This window comes from Mchenga conophoros, linkage group LG11 (assembly GCF_057382185.1).
Source record: "Mchenga conophoros isolate Kocher_MC1m ecotype Shallow Benthic linkage group LG11, M_conophoros_male_GT1.1, whole genome shotgun sequence".
NCBI classification, from domain to species: Eukaryota; Metazoa; Chordata; class Actinopteri; order Cichliformes; family Cichlidae; genus Mchenga; species Mchenga conophoros.
The window spans coordinates 15,300,679-15,322,972 of NC_140536.1; the positions used below are offsets into that span (position 1 = coordinate 15,300,679).

The 22,294-nt window shown below is 38.4% G+C and overlaps 1 protein-coding gene and 1 non-coding gene across 2 annotated transcripts in view; one reads left to right on the top strand and one right to left on the bottom strand.

The window, feature by feature from the left end:
* The first annotated feature begins 702 nt into the window (after positions 1-702).
* Positions 703-774, top strand: trnae-cuc (transfer RNA glutamic acid (anticodon CUC)). Its single transcript has one exon. It is a non-coding gene; the product is annotated as a tRNA-Glu (tRNA).
* Positions 775-4,799: 4,025 nt separating this feature from the next.
* Positions 4,800-22,294, bottom strand: part of adamts16 (ADAM metallopeptidase with thrombospondin type 1 motif, 16) — a 52,946-nt gene continuing 35,451 nt past the window's right edge. Inside the window, exons 17-24 of the mRNA XM_085291108.1 lie at positions 22,103-22,244; positions 20,879-21,005; positions 9,738-9,942; positions 8,589-8,783; positions 8,432-8,488; positions 8,016-8,222; positions 7,755-7,902; positions 4,800-7,672 (exon numbers count right to left, since the gene is read on the bottom strand). Coding sequence (XP_085147234.1) covers positions 7,557-7,672; positions 7,755-7,902; positions 8,016-8,222; positions 8,432-8,488; positions 8,589-8,783; positions 9,738-9,942; positions 20,879-21,005; positions 22,103-22,244 — 1,197 coding nt within the window. The 3' untranslated portion in view covers positions 4,800-7,556. The remainder of the gene's footprint in view (positions 7,673-7,754; positions 7,903-8,015; positions 8,223-8,431; positions 8,489-8,588; positions 8,784-9,737; positions 9,943-20,878; positions 21,006-22,102; positions 22,245-22,294) is intronic.

A 22,294-nucleotide genomic window follows, 5' to 3' on the forward strand; every position in this document is an offset into this window, starting at 1 on the left:
AATATCGGTAACGCGTACGTACGAAATTAAAATAATTTTTACCGCTTCCTTACCGTGATGCCTCCTGTTGCTCAAGTTTTTTCTTCAGGCATTTCAGTCTCGTTTTCGTCAAAATAAATTTGTTTGTGTAAGTATCAGGAACGAACGAGGCCAGAGTAACCGTTTCCTGTAGTTTTAACATGATATAGTTATATAACATGATATAGTCTGTTTTAAATGTTTTTTGTTGTTGTAGTGTTTGCCAAGATTTGCGAAGCCCGAAAAAACTATTTTCACTCTGTCAAACCCACTGTCAATAAAGTGGCGACATCTGCTGGACAAATTCTACATATTGGCTTCGTGTGTTTAAATTTGAAAAAGAAGTTAACACTCAATATTTACGTGTATGTTTATTATGTGTATATTTTTCCATGAATTATCCGTGTAACTACTGAGCTACTTAAAATATAGTTCACAGCCTGCGTATTGAATTCCGTTTTCATGATAATAATGTCACGGAATATTGGTCACGTGATTTTTTTTTCCTGCGTAATGTCCACGTGTTGACTCTGAATGTTATTAAGGTGGAAGAACTGTAATTTGTTAGGTAGTCAGACTGTTTTGTCTTCAAAGTCCTACAAAACACATAACAGTAAACCTTTATAACAATTGAGGGGGGATGTAAAGCTATTTCATTATTCAGGTTCTCAACGTTGATATCACTCCCTGGTGGTCTAGTGGTTAGGATTCGGCGCTCTCACCGCCGCGGCCCGGGTTCGATTCCCGGTCAGGGAACTCAGCTTTTTCTTTCGTCCCTGTATAGCTTCCCAAAATCGTTGCAACACATTAAACTACACTTACAGTAAAGAACAAGGAGTTGACTGGTTGTCAAGTTATAACACAGAGAAGCTGGGATTTACTCCATTTCCCATTTCCTACCAAGTCCAAGAGCACTGTTACTCTGCTAACAGTACTTCAGCTAAATAGTTGCCTATTCTTCAAAAATCTAATATAAAGAATATTTAGCGTCATATTAAAATATTAATCAATACCCCAAACCCATTTACTGACACAGAACGTTGCACTCACTCCATTTTCATTTACAAATACAAAGTTGCAACATAAAAAATGCATGTTACCCACCAATGTCAAGCACCATATATCACATATTTTGACATTATATTATTATTAGTTAGCAGATATAGTCAGCAGAGGGTGCTATTGTACTAATAACAGTTGTCGCACTGCTCTCGCTCCTTCTCAAACCCACACACTAAACCAGTACTTTTGTTAGGTATCATAATTTCAAGTTTTTTTAAAAAAAATACCACTTTGGAGTTCAGTGTTAATGTCATATGTTTTAATAAATGAAGATTTCTAGTTGGTGTTCTCCTTCTTGAAAGTTCTATCAATTTCAACATAAGAAGAAACACCTGAAGACACCGTTGTAAATGCCATCATGATGGAAAGACCCTCTGACTGAACCTTCTGAGTTGCCTCAAGGCAAAGGAGCCACACTCTTCAAACAGATGCAGTCAAACAGAGACAGTGACTGTCTATGACATACAATCTCTGCTGTTAATAAATTTGTCTCAGTCAACTCTTGTTTAAATCCACAGGAAGCTGTCTGAACCCTATCTTGAATACACAAAACAAAACAAAACTGCTCCATCGTCTTAATCCCTTCCTACTTGTGAGGTTGAATTTTGTCCTTTTATTTTTTTTCCTCTGAAGTTGCTGCGGTTGATGTAAATGGAAATACATATTTTTGCACTGAGGACACAAATATTTTTGGTAACCTAATTACTAAGTTAAGTTAAAGGTCCTTCAACAGTAAAGCAGTTATGTGAGTTAAAGATCCGATCTCACTTGTGTCTCTTTTCTTCACATTGGCATGCACCAATAAAACGGTTCTGCATCACATAAAACCTTGCAGACATTTGCCTGTGAAAAAAAGGCCCACTGAAACTATGGTCTATATTTATTTAGTATTTCAGTGTCTAGGCACACATTTTCTTTGCCTGGAGCGAGCCAATGACTTTAAAAAATGACTCTTTACTTTCTACATGATTTCTTCCTACTTTTAACACTCTTCATATTTCCTTCTTCACTGTCCAGCTGAAGGTCCTTGTAACGGTGCCCCAGGGATTATGACAATGGTTATTTTGTTTTGGGCATCTGTGTCTCCTTGACTTGTTGAGAAATGAGAAAAGAGCAAAGCCCAGATACAGTATGTCATAGGTGTTGAAATGGCTAATACCACATTGGCATTACTGTTAGCCTGTGTTCTGGCTTACATGCAGCACTCTGTTGAATCCTGAGAACTAGATCTCAGGATTAGCTCTCTGCTTGCTGTTCTATAAATCTAATCATGCAATATTTCTTTTGAGCGTTGTTATAGTACATAATCTGTTGAAAAGGGTTCAAAAGAACTCCTAAATATCAAGCAGTCACAGAGTCAACAGATGGATGCCCAGTTATACCCTCATCGCCTGCTGTTAGGAAATGCAAGGTAGGGCGTTAGCAAGACCTTATCTTGGAGTATTATATGAATAAACTGTAAATTAGCAATACTGTACTGACAAGAGTAATACTTTCATTTATTTCTAGATGATTTTAATAAGCCCAGGAAGGATAGTTACAGATAGCATTAGCATTAAAAGAATATCCAGTAACTGAAAATTAAAATGTTTTCTGTAGCCAGTCCATTGAATTTGAACTTACTGGCATGTAAAAGTAAAAGTAAAGTAAATAGTTGTAAATAATTAAATATAGTTCATTAAAGTTCTATTAAAATCAGTTTGATGTGCTTTGTGCATATCAAGCTAATCTTTTTTTTTTACTGCATTATTATTTTGTAGAGTCCCACCTTCACCATAGCTAGAGCCATCCAAAGATGAAGGCTGGATTATTACTTTTTAGTTTAAGTGTTCCAGTGTTTAAGTCTATTTTTTGGTGTCTGTAATCAGCAGAGAAATGAACAATCTTAAGGATAATACACATAATTTTCCTATAGTTTAATGTCCACACCTGGCTGTGTTTCAAATGGAGTCCTTTGACTTTAATAAATACCTGCAGTGTGACACAGCAAAAGAGGTGATCTGTGTTGTGATGTAATAGATAAACATGAATTGAATTCTTGTCTATAGCAGCAATCTTCCTATGAGCCAATTATCCTAGATATCTACAACCTCCAGGAGCTAGAAAAAAAATCAGATTTTTAGGTATTTTAAAATAAACGATGCAAAGATAGTCCGATATTGAATTGCAGTTTTTTATACTTAACATTTCTTGACTCTGCATGGAATTACAGCTTGATGGTAATACAGACTGAAGGTGTAAGCTATATTGTAGTACATGCAGTAATAAGTAAATCTTTTTAGGCTAAAGAGAGGAGGTATTAAAAAGGTACAGGATATTTTTCCATTCACTTTCTTTAATGTAGTAAGTGAAGATACAAGTACTAGCAGCTGAAGTGGCCTCAGCTATGACTACACAGACACAAGTACACATTCAAAGCACGTAAAACAACAACAACAACAACAACAACAAAACTGTACTTGAATAGAATCAACTTTTTGGGCTACCAATGAACAGCTCAATAAATCTATTTTGTATCAAAATAATGCTGTAATAAAGGCTCAAGGAAGACCTGCACATAACTGCAAGAGTGACCTCAGAAGAACAAGGAATCACTACATTTTGATTTAGAAATTATAGTTGGTCTTCACCAGCTGCACAGCCAGAGGTTCTGATGTGTTAGTCTGTCACATAAGTGGTTTAGACATTGGTTCAAAAGCATGAAGCATGCTGAGCAGGTCAGACCTCTCACTTCAGCATGTTTAGTAATAAAATCAAATCTGTTTTTTAAACTTCACACCATTGCCTAACTACAAATTATACTTGTTACCTAGAAATATAAATAAACAAACAAACAAAAATGATATATGGGATCTAGGTTCATACAATAATGCCATCAGGCCTATTATAATGGGGCACTTATGTGCCTAAAATAACAGAACATAATATGAACTATTTTAGTTCGTATTAGTTCAGTGAGTTGTTCCTTGTGTTATGAACGTCACACCTGTTTTCTACAGTCATTGGTCAGCACAGGTAAATTACATGAAGAGTTGCATTATGACTAAGGAAAAAAGATACCTCTACACAATTACCTCTGAGACTGAAGACGTCACTTGGATCAGCAACCACCGAAAACCCAACGTCCAGATGAACACAATCAACTTCCTAGGGTTACCGCCACAGTTTCAACCATACAACTTTAATGATATAATATGATGTCAGCTGTACACACTGAAGGAACATAACAGCATATTAGACATACTAGTTACATATGGGATATGAAATACAAGGCTAGCTCTTATCTGCTTCAAATTGTGTTAGCAAAACTTCAGATTACAATATTGAGTCCACCAACTATATTTAAAGGGACAGACATAGATAGTAAAGCTACAAATGAAGACTCACTGCTATTATGGTAATAGCTACATTTTCAAACAGTGCATGTGAAACAGGATGAATACACATAACACTCTGGAGCGGAGCCATATTTGTGCTATTGACAATGTAACTTAAGCCGGATTAGGCCATCCTATATAGCTATATATCCAGCTATATCTCCTATATACCGGTAGCTTGGGGAAGGACCTCCCCTTGGCTCTGTTTCAAGATCTACTTCATTATGGGAGACATAAGTCAGATCGGATCAATTGAGTAGAACAAAGTAATATTAAAAATTATTTAAAAAAATGTATTTAAAGAAAATATGAAACCAAACATTAAAAACGTTTTGGGTGCAAATTAATGTGTTACTGTAATGGCGTTACATTTTCAGTAAAAGTTACACACAGTCCTGCAATCAGCTGATTTCACTTTGTGTGCTTGTGAAAATGATTTTTATTAATATTGTGCAAAAGCATCTGCACAGACAGTATGCTAACACATAGCTAGGCAAGAAACCAGAAACATGTCAAGGCTAAGCCTTCCAGCCCAGCAGCCAGGGGCAGATTTTCAGCAGAAAAAAAGGCACTTAGACTTGTAGCACTGAAACCTCCATTTCTACACGTACATATCACCCTGGCGTTCGCTTTAAAGTCTCTTTAGAAGGAGGTCAAATGCACCGTAAATTTAGAAAACACCAGCAAATAGAAAAATATGCTGTCCAAAACCTTCACAAAAAAACTGCAGAAGTCTTTTTGGGGGAGACAATAATGTGACGGACCAGATACGAAACCGAACAGCTTATAGCAAACATGTATCCACATTGTTATATGAAAAATGCAACTAAAACACACATTACCTGCATGTTTTTCCTCACTCACAACACAGATGAAACCATCTCTTCTTTTAAGCGTCTCAGTGCAAACCTTTGTGGTTTCTATCTCTTCCACAGCTGTTCCGTCAAGTTATTATCTCCAAAAAACACTTGAGTTGTGTTTTGTATTATTTGAGTTTTTTTGTTTTGTTTTTCTTACTTGTTTTATTCAACTTCCATTGGGTATTGCGAGCTCTTACAGCATTTTTATATTTGCTGATGTTTTCTTGAGTCACAGTGTGTTTGACTTCTCAGGGCCACCATACTTTGGGCCAGGTTTCATCTTTGCTTTGTGTTGCCGGCTTTGTGTTCATAAATAAAAACTAAAACAAAGATGACATCGGGATATGGATAAAAATTAGGATAGGAATTTGAGTCATTGTGCGGGTCTGTAGCCTAAAGTTTTTATTTCTGACTGATAATTAAGTGACAATGTGTTTCAGGTCATTTTGTGGAGTAAAGCAAAAGCAATACAATTGCTTTGTCCAAAAAGTAATTTAGTAGCTTAGTGCATTGAACTGAACTAACTGTACTGAAAAGACATTCCATCAAAGTTGAGTAGGTAGGTAAAGCAGTGAACTACCATGTAATCTTACTTATGTTGGAAGGAAAATAATAAATAGAAGCAAAGACTGGAGTTAAGATGTTTAAATGTACATATATACATTACAGCTGTTACAAGTAAAAGTTATAAATCTGTATTTTGAAGCCAGAGAAATGCAAAAGACGTACTAGCCCCCGCTATGGCAGAGTGGAACAATGATGACAGTGATGTCAGTGATTTGGTGCAATCCTAATCCTCTGTAAAGGCATGATGACAGCGCCATGCCCAGTTGAAGACTGTAGCCAAAGTTGTATGAGTCAAGCGATCAAGTTTCCATCCTGAATATTTGTTTTTCTGCTTTTCTCCAGGAGTCCTTTTAGAGTTTCAAGTTTATCCCCCCCTGAAAGATACTCTGTCCAACTTAAAGCTAAAAATGATGAAATCGGGGCTCATGTTCCTGTAGTTACACATTTTGTTTATCTTATTTCATTACCACCGTAAAAAAAAATCATATTGTAATAGTATTACCTATCATCCATCAGTGCTTTTAAAATGTAATTGATATGTAACGCATTTTTGTGCCATATAAATGCATGCTAATGTCATGTATAATAATGTAGGACACATTAAACAACACACTGATATGGCTTGTTAGTGATTTCACTTGACAGCTGCTTTCTTTTAAAAAATAAAATAAAGGTTTTGCATAAAAAGGTGCAGTTTGACAGCATGTAATGAAAATTAATAACACATATTAAGGTAATGGGCTTAGGGTAGAGTAATACAAGGACACATTTATAATGCTTAATCATACAGTTTTCCAGAAACACTGCATTGCAAAGCCAATAAATAAAACAAATAATACTGTACACGGGTCACACAATTCATTTGTTATTTCCTGAAGCTTGAACATTTCACACTGATTTCATGAATTCAATGTGACAAAGTTGTAGCACCACTTGGAAGGAAAGCCACATCGCGCAGACTTATCCTGTCACAGAAAACATATGCATCTGATGATGCAGTTGATTTGTGCTCTGTTCTTTTTTTACTTTTACATGACAACTTCCATGGCAACTGCCCAGCTATTAAAGAAATACACATTGATTAGCATGTCATTTTTGTTCTCTTTTTTTTAATTAAAAAAAATTAAGCTCAAGGCAAAATTTATTTATACCTTTATCGTCTCTTTGAAACGTCCCTTTTCATTAAGAAACCACAGATTGTCAATTCATCAGGGTCTGCAGCGCAGACCAGGGCATATCACATGTTGCGTGGCAGCGCTTGAAGACGTCTTTCTTTGTTGGTTTGCCATCGTTGGCCTTTGGTTGACTGAGAGATGCTGAGTGTCCTGAGTACAGATCTTTTCAGCTACAGTATATAAACAAAGCTGGGATTTTTCAGTTTCTTTTAGACATGTCCATCCTATTTGCTTTAATCACGATTACTATTTTGTTAGTTCCTCCACATAATTCTTGTCTTTATTTGTTTTTTCCCGATCACATTCCTGTGTAGTGCTGTCAACATCAAGTTCTTGTATCCAGATGTCCGGCATCGCAGAGAGAAAATGAAGAGCACTTCCAAAGAAAAGGCTTTGTATTTCAGTGCTCGCCACATGCTTAAAACCACAACCATGTTTTGCAGTCTTTTGACTAACTACCTATCTGCCTGTACAGCGGACTGAGTCACGTCCTAGGATTATAGGTTTGAATTTGAACATGACTGGCAGCACTGCTTGCCATAGAACTTGTGGTTGCAGACTCCATGTTGGGGCACCAGGTAACACCAGCTGAAGTAATCCTTACATGCAAGTTCTGTGTAAAAAGAAGAGAAAAAAAAAAGTGAAATTCTTTTTCTTTTTTGGGAGATCTTTTGAGAGAATAAGAGCACTGGTACCTTTCTTCTCAGGTTGTGGACAGAAGTTGGTATTGCAGGCCTGGGACACTGCAGGTTTGAGATGGACGGCACAGCCGGTGGAAGGTTTCTCTTCCGCCAGACACTGGACCGCCCTGGCCTGCACTCCTCCTCCACATGTCACCGTGCACTGCGGAGAGCGAAGCAACAAGGAACGGATTATAGATACTGTGAATCTCCTTTGTGCGACACATTCGCTCCCTCCTCTTGTTTATATTACCAAAGTGGAAATTCTGCTGATACCTGAGACCAAGGAGACGAGCGCCATTCTGGCCGAGGTGGAGGGTGGGCTGGATAGCTCCGATGATGCGTCTTCCATTGGTAGTGCACTGATTGTGTTGTGCGGACAGGGCATTCAGCCAGGATGCAGGGCTTCTGAAGCTCTACTATGGGTTTGGGAACATGGTGGCACTTCTTGGGAGCAAGCTCTCTGTATTTTCCTGCAGTGTCCTTTATTATGAAATAGAGAAATTCACTAAAGCTATAGATGCCATTATATAATAAAGAACCTCCAAAAAATCAATTTAGAAACACAAAAGCAAATAATTAAAATAATATTAACAAATTGGAATTTAAAGAGAATTTAAATGCAGCGAATTATTATGACACTGAAAAATGACCTTTTGCTGTGTCTGATCAAACACACACACAATACACACCTTCTCTGCACACTTGATGAAGCGTGCCTGATAGCCACGACCACATGTTACTGAACACTGGATGTGGAACAGAGCAGAGACAGAGAGCTTATTCACATTAGCTAAAAATACATTTAAATACTGCATAAGTGCTGTTTTATTCATTTTAATTTCATACCTCTTGCCATGTGGAGACAAACCACTGGACCTTGCGTTGTTTCTGGCAGCGTCTGATGAAGCAGGAATCCTGACCAGCAGGTTTTGGCAGGCCTGCGCACTTGCTGTTGGGCAGCGTGTGTGCCTGGGCACCCGGGTTAGAGCTCACACACAGCACAGTCCTCTTCTTCAAACCATTGCCACACTTACGCGAACACTGCCAAATAAAAACAAACATGATATCTGATTGCATTTAGGTATTGGAGCAAAGCTTTCTCTTAATTAATGGCTGATCAGTTGGTTTAAATTCTACAGTATTAACAATCTTTGTTATCATAGTTAGGTCCAAACTGTCATGTTATATTCCAGCATTGTCAAAGCCTTGTTATGTGTTACACACATTTTTATCATCCATTAACAAAGACATAAAAATGTAGACTAAACTGTTTTTTTGAGAATTTCTTTCCATTTTTTTCCCACCTTCTTTTAAGCAGAAGGAACAAATTTATCAAAATTAATTGAGAGTTTGACATATTTAATTTAGCTATTACCTGGCTGGAAATGTCACATGCTAAACATCTTAACAGGCCAGCTATGCACAAATAGCATTTCAGAAAAGCTGCTATACAGCATAGTCACCACACAATGGATTACTGTGCTTTACTGCCTTAATAATTCCTTTGAGGTACTCCAGCAATTCCCTCAATATCCTTTTTTTATTCTAGAAACAGCTAATGGGACAATCTAAATCTTGAAGTGATTCACTACAGCCAATAAACACGGGGCTGTGACGCACTACACTGTGCCACAAGCTACCAGGGGGAGAGCGAACTGGACACCACTTGTGCCATGTCGTTGACGATATTTGGTGTAAAACGGCAGTTAAAATGTTACACTGAGACAAGTCACCACACAGAATGTATAGGATTTGGACAGAGAACAAAACACTGGAGGTCTCAGCGGGCACATTCATAGTTTAAAGCCACTGAGATCACTGTCATAAAATGTGGTGAAGCCATTAAAGCCAGGGCGAACTTCACAACACAATGTGCAGAGCTCTTTAGGGCTTACTGGGCGAGCGTATGACTTCAAAGGGGTTTTTCAAGCTGTGTTCTTCAGCAGCAACGTGCCAGCAGCGTAAACAAACAGCATTAAAGTTTCACACTCTCACCTGCGACCACGACCCAGTTGTCCAAACCGGTGGACAGCTGTGTGTGTTGCAGGTCTGCTTCCTGACCGGGGACGGCTGGGCACAACGAGAGTCAGCCAGGGTGTCCACGTCAGTCTGGCTGGTTCTCTGGACACACTGGACCTGCCGAGTCTGCTCCCCTCCTCCACAGCTTCGGCTGCACACCCCCCACTCTCCTACAGACCAGCTGGGACAACACAACGCAAACCCATAGAGTCAATACGCACAGTTTCTCGATCAGTTAGACAAGTGTACAGGAATTAATGATAATTATTGTTATTGTGGTATTGTTATTGTGATAATCACTGGTGTATTATGGAATCCATCTATGTTACCAGTATACAATCTGTGTGTTTGCCAGCAAAAAAGCAGTTGGGCAAAAAAACACAAGAACAGGCTCAGGAACAGGAACAGATTTACCCTTGAGTGGTGATTTCCACCACCCTAATTTCCACCATAGTCCACACTAGAGTGTAAACACGGCACAGAAATATTCACGCGTTTCAACACAAACACATACATATGGCAGGGAGGACATTTTAATTAGCTAACGATACTGAAACTGGCTAAATTGTGTATAATGCTGCTGTTTTCCTGCTCTGTCAGTGCTAAGTGTATTTTTATCTTTAATAACTTACCATTTTTTTTTATTATTTTATTTTTAAAATAATTTTTAGCTTAAGAGAAAGCCACACAGAATTTCACTGTGCTATGTATAATGACAATAAAGATCATCCATTCATATAATAGCGTCTGCAGAAGATTGTCGAATCTAAGACATTGCAGACATGCAATGTTTCAAAATAAATCTAAACTAAATTTAAACTAAATATGATATAAATTTTATATTGTGCACGTCATTATGGTTAATATGGCTTATTTGTCAATATTCTAAATATCATGTACAACCAGAACGGCCGGGGGCTTTAAGCTGTAAGTTAAACCTCTGCAATATTTTAACCCCCCTCGCCTGGCTAAGCTGAATCATGACTAAAACTAAACATCACCACCTATTTCTTTTGTACATAACACAGTTCAGTTTATACTATTTTAGTGCATTTTTCTTCCAAGACTGCGCCTCAGTAAAATGTGTTAAGTTGCCTAATCCTCAAGCCTTCGCACTTTCTTAAAGTTTTGTTGCATCGCTTCCAAATGACCCCAAACTAAGGGCACAGGCAGCTCAATCGCTCAACACACACTCTGTTATCCTTTCTCTAACTTCGCCCCAGTATACCCACCCAGCCTCCTACGATTTACCCCAAACAACCCAAAACATTGCTGTCAGCACACTGAGCTGTGTATATTAACAGTCTAAACTTTATTTGCAGTAATTTGGTGCATCACTTGCTTGGAATGCTGCAGAAGGTCAGTGAGAAAAGCTCCAAAGGGCATCATATGTGCACTATCAAATGTAAATAAAGGCAGAAGTAGAAAATCTATCTGGTGTTTTGACATGTCATGAGGAAGATACACACTGCGGTAATAGCAAATGGTGGTTCAGGGGGAGCGAAAGCGGCATGTAGAGATGAAAGTTTCAATTCGCTTGTTTATTTTAAAAAACCGACCAAGTAATCAACACATATATGTAATACATTTAACATGTTGACATAATATTTATTAACCTTTGGCAAAGAAATGTGAGCTGAACTTTGATGGCGTCATTAAACACATAAATAAATGCAAGCGGAACGCCAACCGAAGCCTAAGTGCAACACACCCTTCAAGAGCAGGGACTTTTTTGGGGTTTGTTTCATTTTTATTTTTAGTTTCACAAGGTACAAAATTCAGAATATTGTATTTTTTATAAATATATTTCCATAAATACTTCAATTCCTAATATGCACAAGATTCCTATGTCACAGCATGCTAATTTGTAGTATAGTAGCTGATGTCACTCATTTAACATTTAAGAAAAGTTATGATGACATAAAATCACTTATTATGACATATTATCTTGGCTCTCTTACCCCTTCTTAGATATCCCTTCCTGCACAGGAAAGTAAAATATAGCCATCTGGCATACAGTTGGCAAAATATTTGAATGTATATATATGATAAAGTGCAAATTAAAACTTTATTTCATACTCCAGGGTATTTACTTTTACCATGTAAATATCAACACAATCACTTCACAGGAACGGCCATCGAAATAATATACTGTTTAATGCTGGATCAAGTTATAGAACACCTTGTGATCTTTGCCTCGGCTGGTATGAGTAACTGTGGTTGAAGGATGAGTAAGCATCATGCTCCCTGGACAGAAGCACAAGAGCTCAGGTGTCCTGTGGTGTGTCAGATAGCCTTTGAGGTCTAAATGACGCTGTCTAAATACACACTAGTGCATTAAATAACCTCTGACCAGTGTTTATAGCTTTGCCACTGTGCGTGTCTGCTTGGACTTTTACATGTATATATCACTGTGTGGGTTTTTTTTTTCAGTGTACACCAGCAGTGTGAGACAGAGTGATATCATGCTCTAAATGTGAGTGGGCATCGGAAACCTTTTTCCATGATGTAATGCTTGTTCGGTCCAAATCACTGGTTGCAGACACAGCAAAATTAAATAACTGCATGGCCTTAGAATAGGATGACATGTAGAGATAGACTGGTGACCACAGCCTGCTGGTCTACACTTGCATCCAAGTTGTGCGTGTTTCGGTCGGTCCAGCATGTGTTCTGCTTCAGATTCAGTTCATGCATGGCGAGGGCCCACAAACTGTAAAAGACTCATGCACTTTGATAACTTGAATAAAAGAAGCACACGCACATTTACAATTTTTAACAAAAATGCTTAATACTAGACTGGATATTTGACAAAAGTATACCTGAAACTAGTTTAGCTTGAATAAAGCATGAAACAGAACTTTGATATAGTACAACACATTAATCAGGCAACTATATCCTATACATGTTATGGATGTTTAACAGGAAATCTGAGCATTGTATGGACGGCAATGGCATAAGAAGGTCTATGGAGGATGTAAATGCACAGGAATGCAGAGCAGGTTACACCGTAACCAACAGGAAAAATACTGTAAAGCCTATCTAATCTTATTAAGTTGAAAATATTTTGCAGCCACAAGAGAGCTCTCATTTTTAGAGTCCTTATTGTTATCTGAAGTCGTTTATACATCAAGAAATGTTGGGTTTTGCTCAGAACAGTGAAAATCTGTCAGATGTTGCTGTATGTGTCTTACCAACACATGGTTCCCATGCACACACATATAAACACGCATACACATGCAGACCAGAAGCTCCAGCTTTAGATAATGAACGAGATAATCCTAAGAGACGGGTGTAAACTGTTGTGAGATTACTTTACAGCCTTTATTATCACTGCTTCCTCAGCTCAGTGTACACAGGCAGGTCCATTAGTGGCTAAACAGTACAAAGCAAGCAAAGGAGAAATAGATTATGTCAGAGGAGCATGCACATCTACCACGAGTGAGTAAAGAAGTGCGAGAGAGAGAGGGCAAATGTGAATCTGAACATATTTATAAACGACTTTTAAAAGATACAGACGGCAGAGAGACAGAGGAGCAGACAGACAGCGTGGAGAGTGGTTGTCATGCAGTCACAGTCTCACAAATCCCCGTTGAGAGATTGGAAGTGCTGTGGCCTGAGCACAACTTTGACTGAATGACAGCTATCCTTGGCTGACTGCTTGGTTGTACCAGTGTGGGGTTATTTTTTTTTTTTTGGTGTGTATGTGTGGGCGATTGCTTGGATAGGATGGGAAAGGTGATGGAGAAAGGGAAAAAAGGTATCCATATTAACGTATCCAACCTATTAGATTTACGGTTATGGCCAAGCCTGAAGAAACATAAGTGATGGACACTGCAGACAGCGTCTTAAAGCAGTCTTTGTATGTGGATGCATTAGAAGTGGAAGAGAGGTCTCAAAAGGGATTTATTTCCCCCTCGTTCCAGAAACATCTAGTTTCGTGATGCCATTATGACCTATTTACCAAGAGAAATATAATTAGATTTTCCACTTTAAGTATGGTATAGAAACATAATACCCTACCTGGATTTCCATCATGTCTATACAGTTATCAGAAATACTTCCATTTCAGTTGTGTTATTTCTGTGCAAAGGGAATACAGGAAATCATTGGGGAACGTAATTTAGACCACTCAGTGATTATTGTATCAATATAAACTAGAAATAAATGAATTAGTCAAGCTTGGCATAACATTGTTATAGCAAATATTCCATATATTCATCAATTTCTACAGTCCCCAAAGTTTTACATAGATTGTTGCCATTTCACAGTGGATTCCACATATGTTGTGCTTTGGGTTGTAAATTGATTGTATATTTATCAAACCAACACGTCCACTTTGATTGAAATTTTTGTATTGAAAAAGAGGCATGTTTCTTTTTAGCACGTTTGTTATTGGTTTCAGTTGTGTGTACTAAATATAAACCTAACAAATTAATGTTGAAGTACTTTTTGTTTCCTTTTTCCTTTAAAAAAAACTGCTTAAAGTACTGTTTGAAAGCTTGCTGTAGTGTTGTGTGTCTGCATTCTGATATACAATGAGCTCGCAGACACAGCGGGATGCATTTGGAAAGGTGACCCAGAACAACTTGCAAGGTCTTATGTTTAAGCTACTTCACAAAAAGGAGTCGTTTCCATGACTGATAGTGTTCCTTTGTGTGTTTCTGTGCAGGTATAATTTTTGACAATGTGTGATCATTGTTATGCTGAAAAATGAAGCTGTTGCCAACGAGACGCTTTCCAGATGGTATCGCATGCTGATACCTATCATTTTCACATCCAAATTTCAAAGTTTGGATTAATACTCTGCAAGACATGTTGCCACTGATTTTCAGTCCAGTTCTTGTGTAATTTGGCATATCTCAGCCTTTTCTCCCTGTTTCCCTTCCCTAAAAATGGCTTCTTGACAGCCATCCCTCCACTGAGACCATTTCTTATGAGGCTTCAGTAAACAGCAATGGATCATCTGAAGTGCAAGATGCATCGCTCTTTTCTTTGATGGATTTTTCCCCCCCGTTTCTTAAAGACATAACTTTGAGATGCTGTTCATCTGGTGTAGATGCTTTTTAGACCTGATACTTCCTTCTTTTGTCCTCTACTTGTCCAGTTTCCTCAGATTTTATGAGGACACACTGCTCACCATGCTGAGATATGACAGTTGTTGGCTGATTGCTCTTTGGGAATCGCCTTGTTGGTGCAAGAACTACCTTATTCCTGTCAATCTGTGTTATCTTTGACATTTTCTAATAGAATCAACTAAATGATTATGTGTTTTTGTGACAGGCTGCTACTAACCAAGTATCTAAAGATACAATTTAAAATTGTTCTTTGCTATGTTGTCTGTTATGTGTAGATACAACACCACTTTATCCTTTGAGTTAGGGGCCTTTTTTATGCTTGAGTCGTTCACAGGTCAGTGTTAAGTGGCTTGAGGCCTGCAAGAAAAATAAGTGAAAAAGCAGCTAAAAAAATGTGAAAGACCAACAAAAAGCAGGGAGAACTATGGCTCAAGACTACTTTAAAAAATTACAACAATGTTTGGCTCCTTGGAAGAATAATCAAAAGAAATGATTGGTGGCACATGGCTTTCAGATACTAGTGTCGGTGCTAAACAATGACAAATCTAAGAGATGAAGGATGTTGAAGGCTCTGGCAGACAGCAATGAGGTGACAAGATCAAAGAGTCAAAGCCGTGTAGCATAGGAAAGTGGCTTTAGACATTACTATGGTCCCACGTGGATTCAAACCCTCCACGAACAGTAAAGCCATGAATGGACTTCACAGACCTTTCTTTCCGAGCAGACATGAGCTGGAGCTGAGGAACATTAATAATGGCTTCAACCTACTATGTAATGCAATTCAATGCAGCATTAAAAATGTTATTGGTTCCACTTAACTGAGAGGTCATCGTGTCTGTTGTCAGCTAGGCCTGTTCAATGCATATGAAGTGAATCATTTATAAACAGCGCAAAAGCATAAAGACAGTTTTGGTACCGCCATCTGTGTTGCATTTAAATTGTCAAGCATGTCACAGTTTTAAGATTTTGACTGCTTTCACACAACAACGAATAAACCATCCCCACGAAAATGTGGCTCTCCCTCTTTAATGGAGGCCGTAAGATGTGGTTAAATGCTTTAAAGACTAACCAAGCTTGACCTCGTTGAGACTGTTTTTCTTACCATGCTGAGCTTAAAATGCACATAATTAAATAACAAAAACACATTTGTCAGGCATTAAAAAAATACTCGGTAACAGTAATGACAGAAAACCCCAGGTGGAGTACAGAGGTGGCCCTCCTATCTTAAATTTTGGTAAACCTTTATTTAAAACGCCCCGCGTGTCTATGAGTAAAGACATTTTTTATCCTGGCTGGGAATCGTCTGCACAGCTGGCAGCGGTGTGCTGTCATCATAGCACCATTTTTTCCCCTGAATAGTGAAAACAAAGTAAAAATGACTAAATAAAATACAGCACATTACTACACATGATGATACAATAAACCACAAAGATACTAAAAAAGGCTGAAATAACAAAGCTCTGGGGGGACATGTGTTCCTTTTCTGAAGACTTATACATATTGTCAGCGCCATCACTGCTTTATGCGAGTGAATACGAGACAGTTTTGTGGTCATCTTGTAGCATTTTCCCAGGTTACCTGTTCCAAAATGGAGACAAATACAAGCTGAGCGAGAGGAAAATATTCAGGCAATGGCAGAGCTATGCAGAGGAAAAATCCCCTTTTGAACAGCTGCTGGTTACTATAAAACACGAGATAAACGCTAACATAATTGGGATTCCATGATTTCAGAGTGGATTACATAATATCGATGCGCTGTTTAATACTGTATCCACATTTTCTTCTGCCTTGATAATTTTTTAAGCATACTTGGTAAACGCCCGTGAAAATGCAGAATGAGAGTGATGACTTCACAAGCAAGACGGGTTCCAGTGAAAAGCACTGAGAAGACGGGAGATGGGGCTAGTAGAAAGAATATGAGCTAACAGACTGCTGCAGTTTAAGACTGCTGGCGGCTCTGATTTTGAGGTGGGGTTGGAGTAGGGACACTGAAATTTGTCTTAATGAGAGGGTGAGAAAGTGTGGGTGGAAAAGAGCTTCAGAAGTAACTGAAGTCACCACCTTCTGCTGCCCTGCCATGTCTTCTGTGCAAGCAAGCCAGGCAGCAGCTGATGGCCACTCATTCTGCTTTTGGCAAAAACAACAACAGCATCATGCAGCATGATTGCATGCAAGATGTTGCTGTATATGTTGCATCACATTTTAGGCACACAAGCGCAGACACACCGCCCCTTGAGAAACACATTGCAGGCAATGCATTAGCGGCAGCACCACGACAATTTTGTTGACTTTGCTTTTAAAACTTTCTATGAAATGTATTAACTTTGAGGCTCCTGTCACATTATATTACATTTCATAGAAATACTAAATATTATTACAGAAAGCAAGCATGACTGCAACAAGGCCTTATTGTGCCCAACTGACCTTCTAGTTCTTCTAGTTCAAGAACTTTATGGAGAGTTCTCGTAAGGTTTTTTTTGATGGTTTGGTTTGGCTACTGCATGACATTTTTATAAATGTGGCGGACAAAGTCACAATTGCACATACAACAAGAGAATTTTGCTGCACGTGCACATGCAACCCTGACCAAGATGAGGTCAGTGTCCCAGCTAAATCCCTCTCTGCTCATGAATCAATGCACAGCTTGTCAGCAGCGTCCCCTTCGTTTGCAAGAACTTGGCTGATATTTCAAGAGCTAAGAGTGTTCATGGAAATGCTCACAATAGGGGCACAGAGAAATGGATGCCTCAGCAAAAGCCTAACAAAGCCTCTAGGTAAATTCTTTCGGTATTGATTTTAAGACAGACATGCTTTTATCTCTGCTAGCTAAAATGATCTTTTCATTCACAAAACGTTTGAGTGCCAGTTTTCAGTTTGCATGATACAGTGTAACAAAGTTCAGCATTCTGCCTTAATAGAAACAACATTTAGGCACGGAAAGCCTGTCTGCTTTTAATCGAAAATAAAGTTTTTACTATCTTATTTATTTATTTTTTGCAGACCTCATTAAAGTCTGACAATGCTTTTCACAATGAGCACTGGAAATAATATAATCAGTTGGTCCCTGCAGTTTTAGTGACATTTGGTGATATTTAGTGATATTTAAATGCTTTGCCCCACCCTGTATGTAAATATCCAGTCTTAAAAAACATATCTATATATTCGAAACCATTTTAAACCATCAACGCAATCGCAAATTCTCCTGTTATTTGAAACCACTGCTGTCCTAAGAATGCCTTACACTCACACATCTTCTGGCCAGGACTTTACACAACATGACACTGACCAGAGCAGTGCAGACAAGGGAGGGACATTTCCCCTGTGTGTGTTCATATATATCTTGCCTGTCAACGGGTGAACCACTTCCGATGATGTCCACAGCATCAGGCCATGTTGACTGATCTTTGTTCCTCTTTGTTGGCTCTTAGCATCAGGGATACAGACAGTGACCAAACCACCTAAACGTAGCCAAGATCCTACAGAACTACACCCTAAAACCACAAAATCAGGAGTGGGTCTCACTCCCACTTTCCCTCAATATGTTTGTGCCACTCAAGGTGACCCCGCTGACATTTTACAACAACTGGGAAAGCCTGCTTAACCACAGCAATCTGGAAGTGCATCTCAGCTTATGATAACATTTCCTACTTCCCAATTAGTCTTGGGCCAGCATCCTGGTATAGCCTTGTGGGAAAAATATGCTCTGATCAGCAGAGTTTGGAAGTGAACCAGCATGTCCCACCAAAGAAACTGGCAGTGCATTTTGCATACCCCAATGCGCTGGACATCTAAAAGAAAAAAAGTTCTAGGTGGATCCTGATATGGCCAAAGAGCTTAGGTCCCAAAGTGATGATCCATGTGAATAGGTTTACAAGTTCTCGGCCTGCTGCATTAAACAAACACAGAAGCTAACCATTCCTGACAGTTGGTGGGGTTTTCATGCTGAACTGGATAAAGACATGAACAGAATATCCAGTGGAACTTCTCCTTCTTCCCTGTGTCTCACACGCATGTTCTGGCCAAAATGTAAGTTATTTTTCATTTTGAAGTGAGGATAATGTCATCATCACAAAGCAGGTGCTTTAACGGGTTGGAAAAGGGTAAAACATATAGTCAGTCCTGCCTGACACTCTTCATTGGCTTTACTATGAGGAGATAGTGTGGGAACTTTGGAAGAAATTACTCAAGTAATAAACAGCTCTTCTGACAGAAATTGCAGAACAGATGTGTAGGTGTTGCAGACCAGCAACACGTGGCAGTGAGAAAGAGTGAAGGAGAGAGAAGGTGAAAAGGAGAGAAGCTAGGAAGATAGCAGGATGGGAGAGAGTAAGAACACCAGAACAAAGTAGACAGAATACTATTCGCTGCCATGTTTTTACCTTCAATAACTAGATGTGAGTATACTTGGCTGGAGGCCCTAAAGCTGATCCTCTAGCTACCTAAGGTGCAAACATGAATTGCACGCATGTAGAAAATGTTCACCATTTACAACTGAACACATTTTGTCCCGTAGCCAGAAGTAGACGCTGGCCCTTCCAGGATATGTCAACTGAACAACTGAATAATTGACAAAGCCTGAAGTCTTGAAGGGCCAAACATTGTGCTGTTTTCCATCCAAAATATGTATCTGGAAAATATGAGGAAAGGTCTGCACAATTCAAATACCATTTTTAATAATGTCCAGACTGAGAGCCATCTAAAACCAGAGCGCCGATATATTGATGAGGTCATTCACAATTTTTTTTAAAAGTCACAAATTATTTCGTTTGACTTGCATGAGTTGTGATGTTGTAACTACATAAAGTCATCTTAACAACAGAAGTCTGCATATGACCATAGTTTTGTCTCAATCTAATGGTGGTGCCAGATGGAAAGTTAGGAAAATAAGAAAGCGACTGCATTTAAACATGAATGTCTGTAACCCATTTAATGACAATCAGAAGTCACTGGGATTTATTTCCTGGATGCAGTGACTGTCTGTACAGAGTTGCATGGCTACCTGTGATATATGGGTGAACATGAAATCAGAAAGGAGATGAACCAAGCTGATTTCTACGAGATATGAGCTAAAACAGAGAAAAAAAAACGGTCAATCACACTCACACTTATGTCCAATTTAGAATATTTTGCCAGTTAACTTAAAATTTATGCCCCAGTCACACCAGTACAACCACACCCTTCTTGCTGTGACATGACAGTGACGACCAATGGACCATTTAACCGCCCCATCCAGTCGTAACACAGATTTTTTTATTTTAGATGAAAACCGAGCATGGCACAGTTTAAAAAGCGGTTTAAGGATATGGTTTTTACAGGGTACAGGGAAAAGGTAGAGATTTGATAGGGTGTTCTTGTCTAATATTTTCATGTGTGTGAGCATGCACGGGTTTGTTGGTATGGGTATATATATATATATATATATATATATATATATATATATATATATATATATATATATATATATATATATATATATATATAAATAATTGTAGGTTGTGTATCCTTGAGGTGTTAATGGGGTTATTGAAAATGTGTATATGTGCGTATGTGTGTATATACGTATGTATGGATAGATAGAAACATATATGTGTATATATTAAAAAAAATTTTTTTTACACATAACATATAATGTAATTGCAAGGAGGTATTTCTGTAGTCTATTGATACTAGATAGTGGAAAAGGGGTGGGATTAAATAAGCTTATGCTTCTTCCTGCTCCTTTTTGAACATGGACGTTATTTGGAGTTGTGGTTGCTCGTTTTCCTTTTGTTTGCTTTGTTCATTTGTCTCTTTTAATTCTATTTTTTTTATACTTTTTCAACATGTTCAAAATAAAGATTCAATCAATCAATCAATCAATCAATCAATCAATCAACGTTGGACCGGTAGACCAACAGATATGCAGTTAGCCAAACGAGAAAAAAAAAATTATACATGTTAGAAAACCTACTCAAATTAATTAACACAATTTATAATACATGATGACTAGTGGGGATGATCAGCAAACATAACAAATACATATGAAAATGCTGAGGGTCTGACCTGGGAGGACACGGTTGGGTGTTGCAGGGCATCAATCCAGTAGCTGGTCTTGATCTGGGATTGCAGTACGACACATTCACCTGCACTTTCAAGTCTTTGTAGCATGCTGACTTGGTGTTCATTTGGCCTGCATAGGGTATAGATCAGTAAACATAGAAATGTTTAAAGAATACAGTTGTCATTTTGCGTCAATCTGCTATTTAACTACTATAAAATCAACAAAACTGCATGATGGGAGATGGAACCACACGTTCACCACTTCTACATATGTTATTCAAATAAATGTTTTTGTCTCACATGTGTGCAAAAAACTTAATTTGATTCAATTAACTTTACTAGTTTATCACCAGATTGTCCTTTCATCTTTAATAAACTTAAACTAATATTCATGTTTGACTGAAGTGGCTTTAGCATCAGTGACTTCTTGCACAATTGCATATTGTGTTGATTAATCTAAGTAAACCTTAAATCAGGTTTTAAGACTACTTTGATTATTATTTTAACTTAGGCAGAGTCAGTCAGTACATCTGAGCTAATATAGGTCACTTAGTCAGTCATACTCTTTAATAAAGCAAAAGACTCTCAACTCATCACAACCTGCAATCAGTATTCATTGAGGTGGAGGTGGCTAGGGGGTACTGCAGCAGACCGGGGTGGACAACTTTAACCTCAAGGGTCAATCAATAGGAATTCTACACTAAGAGCTTTGTTCACAGTGATGACGCTAAGCAAGCGCACATGCACAAATATAGCCATGCCTACACAATGCACCCTTGTTCCTCAACCTCTGGCCACAAATTACCTGCCCAGGGGACAAAGGCCACTGGTCGCAGGCAGGCATGTGTGTGCTTGCAATGTGTGTGTGTGTTTGTAATAGCAAGTCTCCAGCTGAATAAGGAGAGGTCCCACCAGTTTGAACCAAGAGCCTCTAATGTCCCCTCAGTAATGATGGGAACACGCTCGTCTCCATTTAACCTGGAGCTAAAAGACTGATTAAAGGTCAGAGAGGCAAGAACTAAGCTTTAGGCTTAGTCTACTGATCTACAAATTGTCCTCCTCATTTACGGTTTTAGATCAAGATTAGAGGTGATGCGTGCTTTTTCATCAGTGCAACAGATTTTAAATTGCTTCTTAAAAAGTTGCATCTATGAAAAAACAAACATAAATCCAAAAAAATAAAAATTAAAAACAAAGACATTGCATTTTTTAAATGTTTGCTCGTACCTCCAGCACAAGTGGCTGAGCACTGGGAGCGTATGATAGCCCATGTATAATTGTGCTTGATGCGGTTCTTCATCAGTTTCTCATCAGCTTTCTTTAGAGTATATTCCCAATGCACACCAGGATTCCAGCCCTGCAACAGCACCTAAAGGAAAAAAGGTAATAAACAGGCAAGTAAGTCACAAAGAAAAAGGA